The sequence below is a fragment of the Cydia amplana genome, chromosome 2 (assembly GCF_948474715.1).
Source record: "Cydia amplana chromosome 2, ilCydAmpl1.1, whole genome shotgun sequence".
NCBI classification, from domain to species: domain Eukaryota; kingdom Metazoa; phylum Arthropoda; class Insecta; order Lepidoptera; family Tortricidae; genus Cydia; species Cydia amplana.
In genome coordinates this window covers 22,272,280-22,294,084 of record NC_086070.1, presented here as the reverse complement: position 1 = coordinate 22,294,084, position 21,805 = coordinate 22,272,280, and the positions used below count along the sequence as shown (strand labels likewise).

Below are 21,805 nucleotides of genomic sequence, written 5' to 3'. Positions count from 1 at the left end.
TTAACAGCTATCTCAATCCCTTTCTAATCGCGATTCAGTAATATATAGGTACATATATTATAAATCGTTTAGTTACGTAATTACGGGATTTTACCTTACATACCTTGGAAGGTATTAATATCCCTAAAGGGGCCCACTGATTACCAGTCCGCCGGACGATATCAGCCAAATCAGCCTGTCAGTTAGAACAAAAAGTTGACAGTTCCGAACAACATCTTATATCAGGGTAGGTACCTATTTATTCTCGGTGACAAAGACGTAGCTAATACTATTAGCCTAATAGGTCTTCTACAGCTAGGCACGATAAGGTATGGCAGTAAAGTACCAATTTAACTATTCACAGTAAGTCGGGCTTATACGTGCTTATACTACATGCATGAAAGTAGGTAAGTACTTACTGGAAAAAATGGAAATTGTTCCTAAACATTGAGAATAAATTTAATAATCTTTAAACCGAACATTGATATGTTTTATAAGTGTTATGTCACAAATGTCACAAGGAAGTAGCATTGTCTGTCTTTAGGTAACTTTTTATTAGTAATAAAAGTTTATTCTACAGACCTACTACCTCCATTCTATGGTGCAAACAATTAAAGGTCCACCTTAAACTAAGACTAGGTACACAACACATTTAATTATTGTGCTGTGCTCTTCACAATCACAACTAAACTATAGTTTGTCAAAGGACTGTCTCATTTCAAACATAGACAGAGATAATCATACTATCTTTGTCTTACACTAATACTAGCACCCAAAAGAAAAGGGTGCGTATAGTTTTTTTGGTTCTTATTTACTGACAAATTGGTTTGACCAACTATAAAACAGGAAACTCAGTGGCACTAATACTGACTTGTTGTGGCAATAAATGCTTTATCTATCTATCTATCTAAGTATCTTTTACAAAATGCACCAGGCGCACATCATTAAAAAGGAAATAAATATCGTCCGTAGATGGTCACCGTGAAGTTCAACCCGCCGCCTCGCTGGGACTTCAACTTGACCTTCACAAACCGCTGTCCAATGCCTCCAGCGGAAATCGACGGGTATCCTCCTGAGCCATCATAATCGTTGTCTTTAATGTGGATAGCTCTTATGTAGGCGAAGTTATACTTCCCACGCTCCGGGTATTTAATGATGCTGGTCCTCACGAAGAAAGGGAAGCCATATTTATATGCGTTGACCTTGTATAAGACGACGTCTCCGTACGTGGTCTGCCCGAGGACCAGTACGGTTACCATCAGTTTGTCACTGACATAAACGCCGTCGAGAACGTAATTTACTTTCTATACATCCCGTTTGCACTAATATGCGAGTGCGAGCGAGATGTATAGAAAGTAAATTACGTTTTCGACGGCGTTTATGTCAGTGACAAACTGATGGTAACCGTACAGGTCGTGGCTCTGGCAGGAGGAGGCCGCGACAAGGCAGAGGAGCGATAAGACGGCTACCGCGCGCATTTTGTTCGTTCGTTTTGATGTGATAATTGATCGCAATGATCGCGCTCGTTTTTAATATAAGATGGATGGGATTATCCGAGATGCAAATAGCTGTTATCTTAATTTTATCTCGAGTTTTGGGTAATGCATACCTAATTATGCTTACGATCATGCGATCCTGACGTCAAATTTGGTGATTCATGTGCTACGTCGTACTGTGTTTTTAAGGTTTTATACCTATGGGTATAAACATTTATGGGTTTGATGTAATCGGAATTTTGATTGCGAAGCTTATTTACGAGTCTTTATTTACATACTACTAGTTCTGTGTTGAGAGATGGAGCAGAATTCTACTTGGTTACTTTTGACGTAGATTTACAGCAATATGTATATGACACCGTAAGATTGTGAACCCGTTAGTTTATAATCTAAAGTAGGTTAGGTTACATTATAATCTCCCTACCGTCAGTTTATAATGTAACTAGCGAGATTATAATATGACGAGTGTTTACAATTTTACGGTGACATATATATTTTGTTTGTGAGCAATGTTTGTGTTTGTCCTAATTATCAAATATACAGTTTGATAAGGGTTGATTTGTCATAGCTCTGTCATGTACATGTAAGTATGTCAATACTTAATGAGTTTTTAATGTTGTAAACATTTAACGTAAATTATTACTAGAGTAGTAAAGTATTTAATTGGAAATAATACCAATTTCTTAATAAGTTTAACATTTATATCACATAAAATTAATCAATATTATGGACGTAATTTCCGCTTATAGTTTTACGGTATTTGTTTTATTTGAGGAATGATGTACCTAACTATAATCTACATTAATTTGTTTATTACCTGTCTCTAAAATGGACACCACAAAAAAGTAATGTAGGAGAAAGGCAGTGGGACCACGTGGCCAGTGAGGTAAGTAAGATCATCAAGTGTTATTTACATTATGTCTAAACTAGTAAAATTTTATCGTGTACAAAATATTTATATAAAAACGGGACATTGGATTAAAATTTTGTCTAGGATTATTATGTCTTCTAGCGTTGAGAGTCATTAGACAGACTGTTTACTCGAGATATTTGTGGACGACATTATTCAATAATGGTAATATTTAACTAGGTAGGTATACACTGTTAGTACCTATGTGTATTGTCACGCGCTAATGCAAAGCATCTGTATATTTCAATATTTTCAATTGAATCTTCAAGATTTGGCAGGCCTTCATAATTATTTTAAGTTTAAGTTTATCATTCCTCCTTCATTGCTTTCGCATATTGAATGTATATTTATCAAAGTCGCCTACTTTTTTTTAGCATTAGAAAGAAGGTAAGCGATCTTGAAGTGTCTTTTAATACGTATTGAACAACACATTTGAAAAATAAGTTGCAGCTAGTATGTAACAATTATATAGCATATACCGGGTGTGCTATGACCGGGTATGATCATTTACAGTACTTTGGTTTTACATTATACTTTGGTTTTATAAGTAATAGTACCTATTTTTTTAATAGCGTTTTGCAATAAAACACCACATTAGATTGTTTACCCTTTTTCTGAATGCTAAAAAAACTAAGTACTTACCTATAGTCAAATTATACCTACTTAAAGTTCTAGTTGTCGTGACCATGTTTTCAGTTATTTGATAAGTAATTGTTCATTATTGCATAACACTTTATAATAGAATGTATAAGATACAGCTTCAAATTTTGTACCTATACACACTTCCGATAAAATGCGTGCGATAACTATACTCTTATTTTCCTGCCTTTTCGGAATATATTCCTGTCAAACCTACGATTTGGTTCTTGGAAAACCGACCGGGCGTGACGTCATCATTTACGAATCCCAGGAAGTCAAATATGGCATTAAATACAGCGTCCGAACCTCTATTGTTGAATACCCTGTACCAGGGAAGCCAAGCTTCGCCTATATAAGGGCTATTCTCGTGAAAGACAATGACCGTTTTGGGGGAGGCTACCCGAGGATCATCGGAGGCGGTGTTGGACAGAAATCCGTCAAAATCGAATTGAGGAGTCAAAGGGATTATGGATTCAATTTTACGGTGACCATTTATGGACGATATTGAATACATCCTTGTGCATAATGCGCGTCAGTGTGGTGTTTGTTGAATAAATAATAAACTTTTAAAGAACATTGTTTAATTTCGATGACCGCTTCCTTATTTCTTAAATTACAAAACATATGTCAATTGTTTCTTCAGTACTCATACTTACAGTTTATTGATAATTTGAATTACAGGCTTGCATGACTAATATTTCTCCTCGTATGATATAGTTAAAAGGTTGTTATATTTATTTTATTAATTCTGATTTAAATCTGCATTAGCGTAGCGTTGCACTAATGCACTAGAGTTGCAAACGCCAACAGGCTAAGGTGGCTGGTTAACATGCTTAACAAAGCAAAACACGCTTGTTTACCATTGTCATCACGCATCATTTTCCTTGCGTTATCCCGGCTGTTTGCCCCTCACGAGAGCCTAGAGTCCATTTGGCAACTAATCTCAAGAATTGGCATGTTTACCACATTCATATACTATTTAATAAAACACGCACGCAAAAGACAATTATCTTTTAGTTATGAGTGACACCAAGATGAAGCCACCAACCAGTGGATGCTATTGGTAATAAAAAATACTTATAGAGTTGTAGTGATAGTAATTGGTTGCTCATTATGGGTCCCATAAGAAGGCTTACTACAAGCTCGGGGTTTCCTTGCACAGAGTTGCTAAACTTGAGTAATATTTTTTTGAAGTGAAAACTTCTTTAGCGGCGCTGGGCACTTTTTGAGGTGGGGAAAAAATGATAAACTCGGGACAGCGTAAGGCGATCACGTGACCGTAAGGTTTAGATGGTCACTCATTTAGATGGCATTTAAATAACAACAAATAAACAACTGGTAGTTCGCTTGCTCAGCCTTGCCTGTCCTACTATGTAAATCTTATTATTAATTAATCATAAGACCTAGCATTAAGCATTGTACCTCACATATAAAATTCTATTTTTATCAATAAAGAATTGAATTGAATTGAAATCAATAAAGAAAAACTCAATGACATTACATGAAAAAGGTTCTAATCTTGTACGGGTTGAAATACGAGGATCTCACAGTTACATTCTAACTTTATATCACTCAAATATAATTCAATAAAGCTACATCTTGATGAAATCGCTAATAAAAGTGAACTCTAGTACTGGTGAATAAAACTCAAGGTATCATGACCAAATATATTTACATGCGAGGTCTGCAAGGTAACTTTAAAATTTCTATTCGAATTTTAAACAATTAACGCTACAAATTTAAGCTCACTGGCCAGCAATTTCGGAACTAAAGTTTTTCAATAGAAAGGAGGATGGGTCAATTATACATAGTGCTGCAGACATTTTGTACTAGTCATTGAGTTTTCACTTCTGTCGGCACTCCCGGAGTGCAACCCGTTGTTTTTTCATGGTATTTCGTGTTGAAACTAGCTAACCGTAGTAATGTAATGCTGCGCACTCTACGAGTATCAACAAGATGCGGAAAGTGGTGTCATTCTGTTTATTCTGTTATGACTGTTCACTAAATGTTATGACTTTTAATAGGTTCTTTACTGTTACTAACCCACCACCATCAGTTAGGTATAAACTATATCTACCTACTATTAATATGTAATATCTGGGCGACCGAGCTTTGCTCGGAAAACATATAAAAACTTAAAAATGCGCGTTTTCCCAGAGATAAGACCTAGCTAGATCGATTTTTAGCCCCCCAAAAACCCCATATAGCAAATTTCATCAAAATCGTTAGAGCCGTTTCCGAGATCCCCGAAATATATATACATATAAATAAATAAATAAATAAACAAGAATTGCTCGTTTAAAGGTATAAGGTAATGGACTGATCGTGATTGTTCATAGCGGAATTAATTTCCCCTATTACTCATTTCCCAAACGATTTTTACCATAATTTAATTTAGGCGTATAATCAAATGACATATCAACATTTCGCATAGGTATGATGATGTATATTGTTATTCACCAATATTTATTTACGTACAAATCTAACCTATTCGATACCAAACGAATATTTTGAATAATACGGTCGTTTTAGGGCCCATAAGATACTTGTATAAATGCTGTAACAACTTTGTTTTTAATCTTACCATGGTGCAATAAACGATTGATCGATTGGTTGAAATATTATGAATAATAGCCCAAATAAAAATGATTAGTTAAATAAGTTGGTTAGCTTGGAATGTGAAATGAGAAATTAAGGTAGTCAATAAATTATATTAAAAGTTTTTTTAGAAACAAAGAAAGAAAGTAGGATTTTTTTTTGTCAACTCCAAATCAAAATTAGATACCTATTAAATTATGATTGTACTATTCAATAGTAATTATTAATCAGGAAAAAGTATGTAGGTAGGTATAGCGATTTGCTATAACCGCAATATCACTTTTTAATTCCATTATAATTATTTATAGCGTAAAAATGTGAGAAAAGTGTTAATTAGTTACGCAACAGACACCCAAGACAGGAAAGTATGAATAAGCGAGGAAGTACGGATCACAAGCTATGACTGTGTGTGTTCGTGACATTACCCGCGTCAGATAGCTGATGGATGGACTTGTTGTCTTCAGGGGTTGGCGTTATGCAGCAAAGAGCCATGTAAATTTTCATTATCTAGTTTCATTAATTATTTTGCTTGTACTAATTAAAATTAATCACTACGCTATCTTAGATTTGTTTGATTTTTAAGATTATTTGAGATACCTACATTACCTAGATATAATATAAACGAACATAACATATCGTCCTATATTGTATAGATTAGGTACATAAATATTCTTGAAAAACTAGGGTTCTAAATAAATAATTGTTTTGTTAAACAACTTAAACATTAAAACGTAACTATATTTAAGACAAGAACAATAAAAACAGGTCGGTTTGTATTAAGTAATAACATTATTTAAATATTATATAATTGTTCATGCAAAGTAACCCGTTTTATGTAAAATCAAACGCTTAGGTTACTTCACCAACTACGGTAATACTTGGTAGGTACACTATTTTGTGTAATACATGCCGGCAAATAGGAATGTGTCCGCTACCTAAGTTACATCATGTTTGATTTGGAAAATGCGTACCTATTTGTGCCCTCTACAAAAATAAAGACAAATTAAGATAACATACGTGCATGATGGTTTTTTCTTACATAACATCATCCCACTATATAAAAGAATGGCGTCTCATTATCACCTCAAACGGACGAACAAAATGCGCGCGCTAACCGTCTTACTGTCGTTTCTGTGCCTTTTCGCGGCTTCCACCTGCCAGAGCCACGACCTGGTCCTCGGGCAGACCACGTACGGAGACGTCGCCTTATACAAGGTCACCGAAGTCAAATATGGCTTCCCTCTCTTCGTGAGGACCAGCATTATTGAATACCCGGAACCAGGATTGCATAACTTTGCCTACATCAGAGCTATCCACATTAAAGACAACGATCGCGATGGCTCAGGAGGATACCCTACGATTTCTGCTGGCGGCATTGGACAGCGGTTTGTGAAGATCAAGTTGAAGTCCCAGCGAGGCTGCGGGTTGAACTTCACGGTGACCATCTACGGACGATATTGATTTATTTCTTTTAACTTATGTGCGCCTGGTGCATGCATTTTGTAAATATTTTATTTTTTGCTTGTCAGTATTAAAGTGCCATTGAATTATTTATCTTGTAAATGATAACCTATTTTTTGTTTTATTGTAATTACCCTCTAATGTTCGAACTATATTGACATCAGGAGATCAGTTTTAAATTAACGTTTTGTTATAGTTTTGAACTGGTTTGGGTGCGACCTTGACGATCGTCTCGGTGATTAGCGCGCATCTCACGCATGACTTTTACTTCATTTCGTATGCACCAATCAGCGTGAGCGATCTTCAAGGTCGTATCAAAATAAAATCAAAACCGTAACAAGTTGTTAAATCTGAACCGGGCTCCAGTTTTCTTTCAATTCGCCCTTTGATTCTTATTTTACTATGTGGCTAGTAGTACTAAGTGACTTTCCTATAAAAAATGGGCCTGTACTTAACTAATGTCATTATATAGTTTTTAACCTCTATAATATATTTCCGTAATTCATTTTTTAAAGGATTTAAGAAAATGCCTACTGCTGAAATTTCAGTTTGTAATCGTAATGTAACTGAAAGAAATGTTAGATTTCCTTCATTGTTCAAGTTGTTGACTAAAAAGTGTTGCATAGGTACCTACCTAACTAATTAACCTATGTATGACATCTGAGCCCCAGACATGTTTAGTAAATACTATAAGGAAAATGAATGGCGACAGTTGCGACATATTTAACGTTTCTACCGAAATATTCCATTGATTTGGTAAGTGGGCGTTTTTTTTTTTTGCTGTCCCAAACACTTTTTTTTTCAAATTTCGGATTTTATATGTTATTTCTACTCAGAATCACGAGCTCTTTCTATCCTAATAGGAGAAAAAAAATGTCCCAAAATTTCCATACATTTTTCGATCTTTCCATTACGCGACCGCCATACAAAGTCTATGAAAAATGGTGACGGAATGGAAAAAAAAACCTTAGGACACTTTTTTTCTCCTATTAGGATAGAAAAAGCTCGTGATTCTGAGTAGAAATAACATAAAAAATCCCAAATTTGAAAAAAAAAGTGTTTGGGACAACAAAAAAAAAACGCCCAAGTACCTATGATTTTTCTTCACCTTCGTCGCCCCTCTGTGAAGGGATCAACTAAATTTGATTAATAAACTGATTATTTTTCTTTTAATAAACTTCTTAGGTAAGTAATTCTTTATTAAATGCAGAACAATGATACAATACATAATAAAACCCAACTAAATTTATAACTAACTTAAAATTACAAAATCACAAAATTCTTAACCTAAACTAACAAGTTAACAACTATTAACAAACACAAAAACTATTCACAAATTTCGCCCCGCGCCCCTCCAGATGCAAAGGAGCCTATCACGCTCGCCGCTCCTTTTAATTACTAAATATGTTCCACACAAATAGTAAGAAAATTGTCAACTTAATATACTTATGATTCAAACTAATAAACACGATTTTCACTTAAATAGGTATAGGTAATTTTACTGAAACGGGACTTAAAGTCTGTCAGACCAAATAATAAAAGTCATCGCACGCGATTATGCCTCATATCAGTTAAAATTATGAACATCTAACACTAACATTAACAATAAATTTTAGATTTTACGCTTTAACGAAAACATAACAAACGTACAGAAATGCTGGTAAATATCTATACTCTATATAGTATCCATACTTACTGCAAGTCTTTGAACAACCATAAGTTTTAGGTACCTACATAATACATACTTAATACCTATTATGTATAACAATGTCACGAACTAACTCTTGTTATAATATGTATCTAGAACATGATTGAATGGAAACTCATACGCATAAGATAACGTCATTAGAGAGAGGTAACTTATGTAACAAGATGTTCCACACATAATTCCATGATGTATTAGGTTTCCTAGGTCATGCATGTCATAACAGGGAGCCTATTTAAGATGACAATCATTGATAAAAAAACGTCAAAGTATGGAAATAGTCTCGTGAATTTTCGTAGCATCGCGGTAATTTTTTTCTTTTCGTTTGGAAACCCCAAGTAAACTTTCCGTCGACTTATTTGCATTGCGAAACTGTCCGCCAGCCGGCCTTATCGTGGAAGAGCATACTTTACGACGGGGCAAACAAATCAGTCAACCACAAGTGTAGTCATCTACGAGTATTTACTTTTGGATAAAAATATGTACAGAACTATAGAATTCATTACGAAATAAGCGAGGTCCTCCGGTGTAAGATACGATACCGACTTCGATTTGCTTCGTCAAAAAACGAAATTGGAATTTTCGGTTGCGATGAAAAATTCTATGTGATATATCATAGATAATCCATCATCGTATGTTATACTACCTAAGATTAATGTTTTTAACATTAGAAATAACTCCTACTATTACTATTTAAATCACAGTTGCGTTGGACAGATTGGGTAGTACACACGAGCTGTCATTTTAGTTCTTATGACTAAAGATATCACAGACAATAAAATCGACATTTGCCTTCCCCATTATGACCTCAAATAAGTCACGACCAGTAGAATTATTTCATTTTACACACTTAAATCTAACAAACTTTTACACTCACACATTCTTAGATTTCATTCACACACTTTTCACTACCTCCTCACAACAACCTTACACATATACAAGTACACACTCCTCTCTCTTTCCTAAATAATTCCTATTCTTATGTTTAGTATAATTATAAATTTTATTTTTGGTAACTCGTGTTGATCATGACCCCCGCGTTACAGGCCTTGCCTAGTGCGGGGTTCACCGTAACGTTCCTGCTAAACTTTAATTATGAATAAAAATATTGTTATTGTTATTGTTATTTTCCTTTGTTCCAGCAACATGGGCCTTCTCGAATTCGAGAAGTGGTCGAACCAGGACCTGTTCTCCGAGAAGTCCCGCCTGTGCGGCAAGCTCCGTGGCCTGACACCGGGGCAACGGCGCGTATGCCGACGACACCGGGACCATATGACCGTGGTCGGAGACGGCGTGAAGCAGGGCATCAGGGAGTGCCAGTATCAGTTCCAGCAGAGGAGATGGAACTGCACTATTATGAAGGATGAGACGGTGTTCGGACCTCTCACTCTCATAGGTAAGTAGATACACCACCACACCACATGACACTGAGGCAACGGCGCGTATGCCGACGATACTGGGACCACATGACTGTGGTCGGAGACGGCGTGAAGCAGGGCATCAGGGAGTGCCAGGATCAGTTCCAGCAGAGGAGATGGAACTGCACTATTATGAAGGATGAGACGGTTTTCGGACCTCTCACTCTCATAGGTAAGTAGGTACACAACTGCACAGGTGCAGGTTTTTATCCAGGGGTGTCATCATCAGTCAGTTCCAGCAGCGAACGAGCTTCGAGTTTTTACAGCAAGGCCTCGTGATAGTCGTTATGATGATTCGGGCCTTCGGGCATCCACTTCTATTACCGGGGGTCTGCACTTCTATTACCTACTGATACCCGTAGGACAGTAGAAGATCGTCTATAGCCGTCCATAAAATACCCACATACCTAACCATATTTGATACTAACTAATATTAATTATTAACTTTACAAATTGAAATTCCAAAAACTGCCATCTCAGCAAAATAACTGAATACAAGTTTGGCGGGACCATCGTGTTTTTGAGTTCGTCTTACTTACATATGTATAGGTATTTATTTACCCCCAATTAAGGCATTGTCTGCTCTTATTTTGGACGATATCTACACAGCCCCATAAATCACATCTAATCAACGTCATAAAACTCCGAGACTAACAACAACTCTGTTTTATTTCTCCATTTCTAGTAGTAAAAGAGCGGAATAGTGGCGTCACAGCCACAGCGCATAATACACAGACACCGCATTATGACCCGTTTACAGGTCTTACAGACTTACGATAGGTTTAGGTGCAATTTTAATTGTACAACATAATGCGATTCGAGGAGCACAACTGAATTTGATTCTACATAAAATAGCCCAGGTACACCCTTAAATTAGTCATTGTGGGCGCAACTGAAATAATCTGTCGTGCTCCCGTACAAAATTTGCAGGAAGCGCTTGTACGTATGTGTTGACTTCGATTGTCTTAATCCATATTTACAGTAGGCCGTTGACGGCAGGGCAGTAAGCAGGGCGATGAGCAGGGACTGAAAACGCAATCCTCTTTACGTGTTTTCTCCTGCTCATGCCCTAACTTATCGTCAGAGGTGGTTTTCTTCTTCGTGCTCCTGCATGAGCAGCTAGGGCATGAGCCCTAGCTTGTCGTTTAGGGCTAGTGGCAATAACAGTGTTTATACATTATTCCCGTAAGAACATGTTTCAAATTGGTAAGAAACATTACGCGACATGAAGGTTCTGCCAGGTGTCAGAGGAGACTGCAATGCACATTCTCTGTTCCTGTGGACCACTAATGTCAAAAAGAAGTACATACTTAGGGCGGCACGTATTGCAACCCTATGAGGTACAGAACATTACGACTCAAAGAATCTCTAATTTTCTGGATGCAACGGTAATTAGTAAAGGTCCGTCACAAATGTCACAATAGATCAACGCTTGGTCGATGCGGCACTCAAAGGTCCAATACCACCCCAATAATAATAAGAACATGTTCGATCGTTCGTAGGTATTTCGCGCGTATGTCCGCTCCGTCTAGTAGTCGAGGTCGAGGTGGTCTGTGCACCACAGTAAATCAGTTAGTGTCCGCACCCGACAAGATTTAGAGCTCTGTGGAGTTTACAGCAAGTAGCGACTCAGCCCGGATTCCTGGATCGTGCGAGTTTGAAATTGATAAACGCCTGTGCATTTCGAAAATGAAAATGAAAAATGAGAACGCTTCAAGAACTGACACCCATTAAGACGGGTTCTTTGTCCAAAAGTGTGACGAAAGACTTACTTAGGTACTTAAGTATTATAATCTCGTTCAGTTGTCAACACATTACTATTACGGTGTCTGCAGATTTTATAGATGATTTCTTCTTAAATTTATAGAAACTTTTCGTGTGTTTTTATAGAGTTTGAAAATGTAAATTATAATTTTTAAGAAAAAAAAACCGACTTCTATGCGGCCTGGTGAAAGATTATTGTAGATGGTGCGCTATGTAGAAAAGGAAGCATTTCGTGTCTGTAAGGCTCGCAGTTCTAACCTAACCTAACCCACTTTTGTTCGGTTCTGTGAGGATAGCAGTTCAAACCTAACCTAACCCACTTAACGGCGCATGCGGTGCGGTGTACGGGGATTTGAGCGGGAGGGGTTTGGCCTCATCATACTTTATACCTACATTTTATGGTAGTAATCATAGTGGTTTATTTAGTTTAGGTATCATAGTGGTTTTCTTGGTCAAGGTCCGGGTCTGTGTCCGAGTCCGGGTCCGAGTCCGGGTCTAGTCTGGACTACTCGGACCTGGGTCCGAGTCCGAATCCGAGTCCAGGTCCGGGTCCGGGTCCGAACCGGATCTGGGTACGAGTCCGGATCTGGATCTGAGTCCGGGTCCCAGTCCAAGTCAAAGTCGAAATTCGAAATCACCAAACATGTACTATGCGTCGTTGAAGAGTTCTGTTCTGATCATCATCAGCAGTTCCAGTTCATCAAATGCGATAGTTTTTAATGTTAATGCTTTATTTTATGATGAAAATACAGAAAATTCTATACGTGTGTGTCAGATGTACTTTAATATAATCATTAATAAAATATAAAATAAGGATGCAATGCAGTATTTAATTAAGACCAGTTATTTATTGCTCAAAGTAATGTATTTATTATAGGGACAACTACAAGGTTTAGAATATAAAAATGGTAAACATTATTTAAGTAATATATTGATATAAGCAGATTGTAAGTAAAAGTATATTGTAGATTTACTGAACAATTAATCGGCTTTATTACCACATAATTCACAAAAATCTTAATATTGTATTGCTAAATTAGTCAAGTAGGTACGCTGCGTAATAGATATTGGTGGCTTATAGTTAGTACTGGCTACCTTAACGTACACACTTGACATAATTTAAAACAGTAATAAAGATCTAGCAATAAGCTACATGATGTATTACACCGTAATCAGTTGGAATATACGTTACAAAGCAATTGTTAAAAGGTCATCAAAGGGTTATATTCACACTAGCTGTTGCCCGCGACTTCGTACGCGTGGATTTGTATATTGGTGGTTATATATTCTACATTAGCTTAGAACATTATGCAGCAAGAGATTGCGGTAGGACGGTTAATCATTTCTTAATTATTAATATTATACAATGCATGAGACTTGTCTTTCACAACCTACTAAGTTTCAAGCCCCTAACTGAATAAAATTGTCCTCGATATAATCCCTCTAAACCCCCTTAGAAGATTTTCATGTCCTCTATTTAATAAAACCTACTACCTAACTACCTATTTACGAAGTTTCAAGTTCCTAGCTTTAAATACAATTTGCACCCTAAGACGAACTTTCATCCCCTTTTTAACCCCCTTAGGGGTTGAATTTCCAAAAACGTTGCAATTACTTTTTTTGTAATCGGCTATTATGCCTTTCTAAGAAGTTTCAAAGCATTTGTAATGGATTCAAACATTCAACGCCTGTTTAACCCTGTTAGGGGATGAATTATACAAAACGCTGAAATTACTTTCCTGTATTTTAGTAATATCCCGAAATACAAAGATTCAAGTCCCGCGTTCGAAAAAATGTTTGATATCCATACAAACTTTCAACCCCTTTTTCACCACTTTAGGGGATGAATATTCAATAACGCTGAAATTAGTTTTCTTGTATTTTAATAACATATATATTTACGAAGTTTCAAGTTCCTAGCTTAAAATAAAATTTGAACTCCATACAAAATTTCAACCCCTTTTTAACCCTGTTAGGGGATGAATTTTACAAAACGCTGAAATAACTTTCCCTGTCTTCTAATAATATCCCTAAATACAAAGATTCAAGTCCCGCACTCTCAAAAATATTTGATATCCGTACAAATTTTCAACCCCATGTTTTACCACCTTGGGGAATGAATTTTTAAAAACGCTGAAATTTGTTTTCTTGTATCTTAATTCAATACCTTTTTGCAAAGTTTCAAGTTCCTAGCTTAAAATAAAATTTGCACCATAAGACGAACTTTCAACCCCTTTTTAACCCCCTTAGGGGTTGAATTTCCAAAAACGTTGCAATTACTTTTTTTGTTATCGGCTATTATGCCTTTCTAAGAAGTTAACCCCTTTTTAACCCTGTTAGGGGATGAATTTTACAAAACGCTGAAATAACTTTTCCTGTCTTCTAATAATATCCCCAAATACAAAAATTCAAGTCCCGCACTCTCAAAAATATTTGATATCCGTACAAATTTTCAACCCCATGTTTTACCACCTTGGGGGATGAATTTTTAAAAACGCTGAAATTTGTTTTCTTGTATCTTAATTCAATACCTTTTTGCAAAGTTTCAAGTTCCTAACTTAAAATAAAATTTGTACCTTAAAACGAACTTTCATCGCCTTTTTAACCCCCTTAGGGGTTGAATTTCCAAAAGCGTTGCAATTACTTTTTTTTGTAATCGGCTATTATGCCTTTCTAAGAAGTTTCAAAGGATTTGTAATGGATTCAAACTTTCAACCCCTGTTTAACCCTGTTAGGGGATGAATTATACAAAACGCTGAAATTACTTTTCCTGTATTTCAATAATATCCCGAAATACAAAGATTCAAGTCCCGCGTTCGAAAAAATGTTTGATATCCATACAAACTTTCAACCCCTTTTTCACCACTTTAGGGGATGAATATTCAAAAACGCTGAAATTACTTTTCTTGTATTTTAATAACATATATTTTTACGAAGTTTCAAGTTCCTAGCTTAAAATAAAATTTGAACTCCATACAAACTTTCAACCCCTTTTTAACCCTGTTAGGGGATGAATTTTACAAAACGCTGAAATAACTTTCCCTGTCTTCTAATAATATCCCAAAATACAAAGATTCAAGTCCCACACTCTCAAAAATATTTGATATCCGTACAAATTTTCAACCCCATGTTTTACCACCTTAGGGGATGAATTTTTAAAAACGCTGAAATTTGTTTTCTTGTATCTTAATTCAATACCTTTTTGCAAAGTTTCAAGTCCCTAGCTTAAAATAAAATTTGCACCGTAAGACGAACTTTCATCCCCTTTTTAACCCCTTAGGGGTTGAATTTCCAAACACGTTGCAATTACTTTTTTTTGTAATCGGCTATTATGCCTTTCTAAGAAGTTTCAAAGCATTTGTAATGGATTCAAACTTTCAACCCCTGTTTAACCCTGTTAGGGGATGAATTTTACAAAACGCTGAAATTACTTTTCCTGTATTTTAATAATATCCCGAAATACAAAGATTCAAGTCCCGCGTTCGAAAAAATGTTTGATATCCATACAAACTTTCAACCCCTTTTTCACCACTTTAGGGGATGAATATTCAAAAACGCTGAAATGAGTTTTCTTGTATTTTAATAACATATATTTTTTTGAAGTTTCAAGTTCCTAGCTTAAAATAAAATTTGAACGCCATACAAATTTTCAACCCCTTTTTAACCCTGTTAGGGGATGAATTTTACCAGACGCTGAAATAACTTTTCCTTTCTTCTAATAATATTCCCAAATACAAAGATTCAAGTCCCGCACTCTCAAAAATATTTGATATCCGTACAAATTTTCAACCCCATGTTTTATCACCTTGGGGGATGAATTTTTAAAAACGCTGAAATTTGTTTTCTTGTATCTTAATTCAATACCTTTTTGCAAAGTTTCAAGTACCTAGCTTAAAATATAATTTGCACCCTAAGACGAACTTTCATCCCCTTTTTAACCCCCTTAGGGGTTGAATTTCCAAACACGTTGCAATTACTTTTTTTTGTAATCGGCTATTATGCCTTTCTAAGAAGTTTCAAAGCATTTGTAATGGATTCAAACTTTCAACCCCTGTTTAACCCTGTTAGGGGATGAATTTTACAAAACGCTGAAATTACTTTTCCTGTATTTTAATAATATCCCGAAATACAAAGATTCAAGTCCCGCGTTCGAAAAAATGTTTGATATCCATACAAACTTTCAACCCCTTTTTCACCACTTTAGGGCATGAATATTCAAAAACGCTGAAATGAGTTTTCTTGTATTTTAATAACATATATTTTTTTGAAGTTTCAAGTTCGTAGCTTAAAATAAAATTTGAACTCCATACAAACTTTCAACCCCTTTTTACCCTGTTAGGGGATGAATTTTACAAAACGCTGAAATAACTTTCCCTGTCTTCTAATAATATCCCTAAATACAAAGATTCAAGTCCCGCACTCTCAAAAATATTTGATATCCGTACAAATTTTCAACCCCATGTTTTACCACCTTGGGGAATGAATTTTTAAAAACGCTGAAATTTGTTTTCTTGTATCTTAATTCAATACCTTTTTGCAAAGTTTCAAGTTCCTAGCTTAAAATAAAATTTGCACCATAAGACGAACTTTCAACCCCTTTTTAACCCCCTTAGGGGTTGAATTTCCAAAAACGTTGCAATTACTTTTTTTGTTATCGGCTATTATGCCTTTCTAAGAAGTTAACCCCTTTTTAACCCTGTTAGGGGATGAATTTTCAAAAACGCTGAAATTACTTTTCCCGTCTTATAATAATATCCCCATATACAAAGTTTCAAGTCCAACACTCACAAAAATATTTGATCTCCATACAAACTTTCAACCCCTTTTTCACCACCTTGGGGGATGAATTTTCGAAAACGCAGAAATTAATTTTCTTGTTTTTTAATATAGTACATTTTTACGAAGTTTCAAGGTCCTAGCTTAAAATAAAATTTGCACCCCAGGACAAAGTTTCATCCCCTTTTTTACCCCCTTAGAGGTTGAATTACCTAAAACGTCGCAATTACTTATTTTTTTGTCATCGGCTATTATGCCTTTCTAAGAAGTTTCAAAGCATTTGTAATGGATTCAAACTTTCAACCCCTTTTTAACCCTGTTAGGGGATGAATTTTCAAAAACGCTGAAATTACTTTTCCCGTCTTATAATAATATCCCCATATACAAAGTTTCAAGTCCAACACTCACAAAAATATTTGATCTCCATACAAACTTTCAACCCCTTTTTCACCACCTTGGGGGATGAATTTTCGAAAACGCAGAAATTAATTTTCTTGTTTTTTAATATAGTACATTTTTACAAAGTTTCAAATTCCTCGCTTGAAATAAAACTTGCACCCCATACAACCTTTCATCCCCTTTTTAACCCCCTTAGGGGTTGAATTTTTCAAAATCGCTTCTTATCTCTCGTACACTTTATAAATTCAACCTAGTGTGCAAATTTCAACTTTCTAGCTTTTGTAGTTTCGGCTCTGCGTTGATGAATCAGTCAGTCAGTCAGGACACTTGCATTTATATATATAGATTAAAGGTTGTAACGTACAATACCATCAGACTATAACACAAAGAAAACATACAAGTCATAAAAACACAATAAAATAAAATGGACACTTAACTTCGTTTGTCGTCGTTAGCTCGCCAACTGAGAAGAGAGCCACAACTGTCAGAGACCCGCTTATATTCGATCAGACTTCACCCCTTCCACCACTTCTTGGTAGGAATAACAAGTAAGATGTTTCCTGCACATCCGGTTATCATAATAATTCAATTTAACAAATGTATTGGCTACATTTTAATTTAATTTATTATAGAATAATTAATAGCAAATTAATACGAATTTAATATCATGGCTTATTATTATAGGATACTTTATTTACGTTACTAATGTTCTGACAGTTATGGTCAAGAAATATACATGGAGGGTAGTTGTGTAATTAAACAGCAGTTCTAACTTATTATTTCGATATACGTATTAGCTTAGCAAAAGTGGACTATTTCGTAAAAATGTAAGTGATCTTTGTTTTTATACTACGTATCTCACATGTGCCTTTAAGATTTGAGGAGTTCCCTCGATTTCTCATGGATCCCATGTTCAGAACTTGAGCTTGACATAAATATGGCTTAAAAACCTAACTTGCTTAACAAACATAACGAAAAGAAAAAATCGCCAAACGCGAGGTATGCGTCGTTAAAGAGTTTCGTTCTGGTCATCATCAGCAGTACACTTCCTCAAATGTTACTTTTTAAATGTATATGCTTGATTTGTTGATTAAAACACAACAATCACTATATGTATGCCTTTAAGATTTGAGGAGTTCCCTCGATTCCTTATGGATCTCATCATCAGAACTCGAGCTTGACAGAAATGTGGCTTAAAAACTAAACTTGCTTAACAAACATAACGAAGAGGACAAATCGCCAAACGTGAACTATGGGTCGTTGAAGAGTTCTGTTCTGATCATCATCAGCAGTTCCACTTCATCAAATGCGACAGTTTTTAATAAAAATGCTTGATTTTCTGATGAAAATACAAAAATCTCTATACGCACACCTTTAAGATTTGAGGAGTTCCCTCGATTCCTCATGGATCCCATGATCAGAACTCGAGCTTGACAAAAATGTGGCTTAAAAACTTAACTTGCTTAACAAACATAACGAAGAGGACAAATCGCCAAACATGAACTATGCGTCGTTGAAGAGTTCTGTTCTGATCATCATCAGCAGTTCCACTCCATCAAATGTCACGTTTCTGAATGTATATGCTTGATTTGTTGATAAAAACACAAAAATCACTATATGTATGCCTTTAAGATTTGAGGAGTTCCCTCGATTCCTCATGGATCCCATCATCAGAACTGGGTTTTGACAAAAACGGGACCAATCTGTATGCATATACTTACAATCAAAAAAAAATTTTCAAAATCGGTCCAGCAATGACGGAGATATGGAGTAACAAACATAAAAAAAAAATAAAAAAATAAAAATAAAAAAAACATACAACCGAATTGATAACCTCCTCCTTTTAGATTTGGAAGTCGGTTAAAAAGGATACACGGTCTTGTCGTAACTACATATAAAGAATCCGCTTTGCTTTGACATCTTAAAAAATATCCTAATGGGTGTTATTTACCTAATTTCGTGAATTGTGATTAGGTGTCAAAGTTAAAATAATGCAGTCTTCAGTAGTTGTAGGGTTTGAGCATTTAAAGCTGAGTATATAAGTACTTAGGTTGATATCTCACTCTTTTATTATATTCGGTATTTATATGAGTTCTCTATATTTTGATTTTCACAATTGGTATTCATGTTATGCTAAAGCCCTATCCATTATAAGCGAAGCATATATTCTCAAAGAAAATATAGAAAAGCTAAAGTAGACCCTTTTTCCGTCTGATCTAATAGAAAGAGTTTATGATATTTTTATTGGCGCTGTCAGTGGGATATGTATGGTAATTTCTGTATTTTTATCTCGGCTGTTATTGTTCTAAGATAGGGATTTTGCGAAAATGTTAGATCTTATGTACATTAGCCTATTGAAAGCGTTCTTTATAAGATGTGGTGCCTTGCATTATAAAATATGTGTCAGATGGGTTTACATGGGTTAATAGTGACAAAATGCTCTTATTAAATCCAAGTTTCTGGTCTTGTAAGCCAACCACATGAACCAGATCATTGTCAAATACTTGAAATTTAGTAGGGAAAATTTTCACAGTCCAAAAAGATCCGAAAATTTAATGGTTCACGACCGCTAGTATGTCGCCGTGTCGCCGCATATTATTAAGAGTCGTGTCGTTTTGTCCTCAGTGTTCCGGTCGCGTACTTTTGGCGGGCTTGTCGCGATGGACGAGTCGCGAGTTGCAAGACTTGCGAGTGCAGTCGCACTGCGAGAACGAGTTCGCTGTTTTCTCATTAACAATCATGTCATTTATCCACAGCGTCTCGAGAGACAGCCTTCACGCACGCTATCACGGCGGCTGGCGTGTCGCTGTCCGTGTCGCGGGCTTGTCGCGACGGACGACTGGCGAGTTGCGGGTGCAGTCGAGCCGCGAGACCGAGGTCTCTGCATTCGGACTGGGTGTGGTGTGGGTGTGGCGACAATCTGGATTACGGGTATAAGTGAGTACTACTTTTCCGACATTTATTTAAGTTGTACATTTTCGATTTGGTACAGTCACAGCCACCATTCAATACATCTGCTCAAGGAAAGTAGGTATATAACCAATAGCATGCCAATAGCGAAAGATCGATAGAGAAAGATAAGGAACTCCTGTCCTTGTTTAAAGGAATGGACATCCATTTCCAATATACTGAAGAATACATAACAAAATGGCACCGGATTGCTATCAGATAAGTTTAATGACACGTTGTCTAATATCTGAACTATTCAATTGGAATGGAAACAATCGCATATTAAGCGTAGTGTGTTTAACTCGTTCGCTCTCTACACAAACAGTAAAACGTCAAAATGGCGACAACACGGCGTCTACTGAAAATATCATATAAAATAACGGCTACAGTTACAGCCTCTCAATATTCTCAAGTAGACACGATATTACATTCAGGACCTAGCTCAAAGTTAAAATATATATATTTCAATTTCAATATAAAGGATAACTTCTACGATATAACCTCGTATACCTATGCGCGCCGGGTACCTACTACTATGTTCAACTACAAACATACAAGGATTTCTCTTGAAGTATTCTAGAATTCTATAATTCGACCTCTTTCATCCCCTGATGTCCTAGCGGGAGATTATTATTTTATTTAAATACCGCTGCTCCCGTGAGCCGAGTTTCTCTCTGCGCTCCACGATTTTATGAAAGCCTAGTATTTTTCCCCCACTATGTTGAAAAATTTCCCCGCAGAATGTAACTAATTCTCCCTACTTCCAAAATGGAATAATAATTAATGGTACCTACCTCATTTTGTTTATTTTTTCACACAAACTAATTTAACTAATTCGTGAATGTCAGAGTAGATGTCAATTCTTCGTATTACCTGCCTACACAATACCTACATATCCCCTGCATTTATCAATTTTTTCAGTACACGATCATGAAATAGAAAATTGAAAGCAATTGATATAACTCTTCATTTATACACCTGTCTGAAAATTCTACGGTACACCGTTACAAACTCTCCTGCGAGGCAACTTTTCGTCAGTGTGCACCTCGGTGTGCACACCTGAAATCCGCTGAAAGTTTCAGGTAAGCTCACCTGTTTCACCTCGCACCTGGATACCAGGAAAACAAGAACCAGGTGAAGTAAATTTTACCTGTCGCTCGCACACAATCAAACTGAACATGAAAAGTGGAAGTGTGTGTGTCATTTAGGGACAAATAGGGAAAGTTAGCGCCCGATGCACACAAGGAAAGGAACAAATTTTCCCCTTTTAAAATGGAGAGCGAGAGCGGGAGAGCAGTATATGCCTCAAAATATAGCGACCTGATTGGGCCGTGTCGTTTGCGTAAAACGAACGTGAGACGCATTCAAAAAGGTGAGCTTCGTTTGTGTGGGTGCACCTGAAATTTCCGTATCCACGTGAAAAGGTAAAGTTTTCTCCTTTAACGTCCTTATCCCCTAGTATTCAGGTGGAAGGTAAGACAGGTGAAAAATTTTACCTTCGCTCTTCAGGTGTTTTCCTTACCTGAAAAATCCTTCTAGATTGAATTAATCGGCTTCACTTTAGAATTACAGTAACCAATCAATATTTTAACGATTCCTATACTGTATTTTTACTACCCTTAAGAACTATCACTGCAAAATAAGGTTGGTAAGATTTTATAAATAGTTCAATGATAAAGTTCTATATAATTAGCCACGTAATTATTAAAAG

The 21,805-nt window shown here is 36.0% G+C and overlaps 3 protein-coding genes across 3 annotated transcripts in view; 2 read left to right on the top strand and 1 right to left on the bottom strand.

Annotated features, from left to right (window-relative positions):
• The window catches only part of LOC134660747 (protein Wnt-5b-like), a 67,482-nt gene that overhangs the window by 29,285 nt on the left and 16,392 nt on the right, over nucleotides 1–21,805 (top strand). The window contains exons 2-3 of the mRNA XM_063516535.1: nucleotides 9,931–10,184; nucleotides 19,902–20,082. Coding sequence (XP_063372605.1) covers nucleotides 9,931–10,184; nucleotides 19,902–20,082 — 435 coding nt within the window. The remainder of the gene's footprint in view (nucleotides 1–9,930; nucleotides 10,185–19,901; nucleotides 20,083–21,805) is intronic.
• Nucleotides 903–1,567, bottom strand: LOC134662212 (uncharacterized). Its single transcript, XM_063518480.1, has 2 exons — nucleotides 1,390–1,567; nucleotides 903–1,248 (listed from the first exon to the last, which is right to left on the bottom strand). Exons 1-2 carry the CDS (start codon nucleotides 1,455–1,457, stop codon nucleotides 924–926), a joined length of 393 nt encoding a protein of 130 aa, XP_063374550.1. The 5' UTR covers nucleotides 1,458–1,567; the 3' UTR covers nucleotides 903–923.
• On the top strand, nucleotides 2,875–7,174 carry LOC134655502 (probable salivary secreted peptide). Its single transcript, XM_063510972.1, is given in 3 exon segments — nucleotides 2,875–2,882; nucleotides 3,668–3,730; nucleotides 6,621–7,174. Coding segments are annotated over 3 exon segments (534 nt in total). The 3' UTR covers nucleotides 7,084–7,174.

Coding starts and splice junctions, on each gene's coding strand:
- LOC134662212 (XM_063518480.1), bottom strand. CDS start 1,457: ATGCGCGCGGTAGCCGTCTTATCGCTCCTCTGCCTTGTCGCGGCCTCC. Junction 1,249..1,389: donor TCCTGCCAGAGCCACGACCT/GTACGGTTACCA, acceptor CGTTTATGTCAG/TGACAAACTGATGGTAACCG.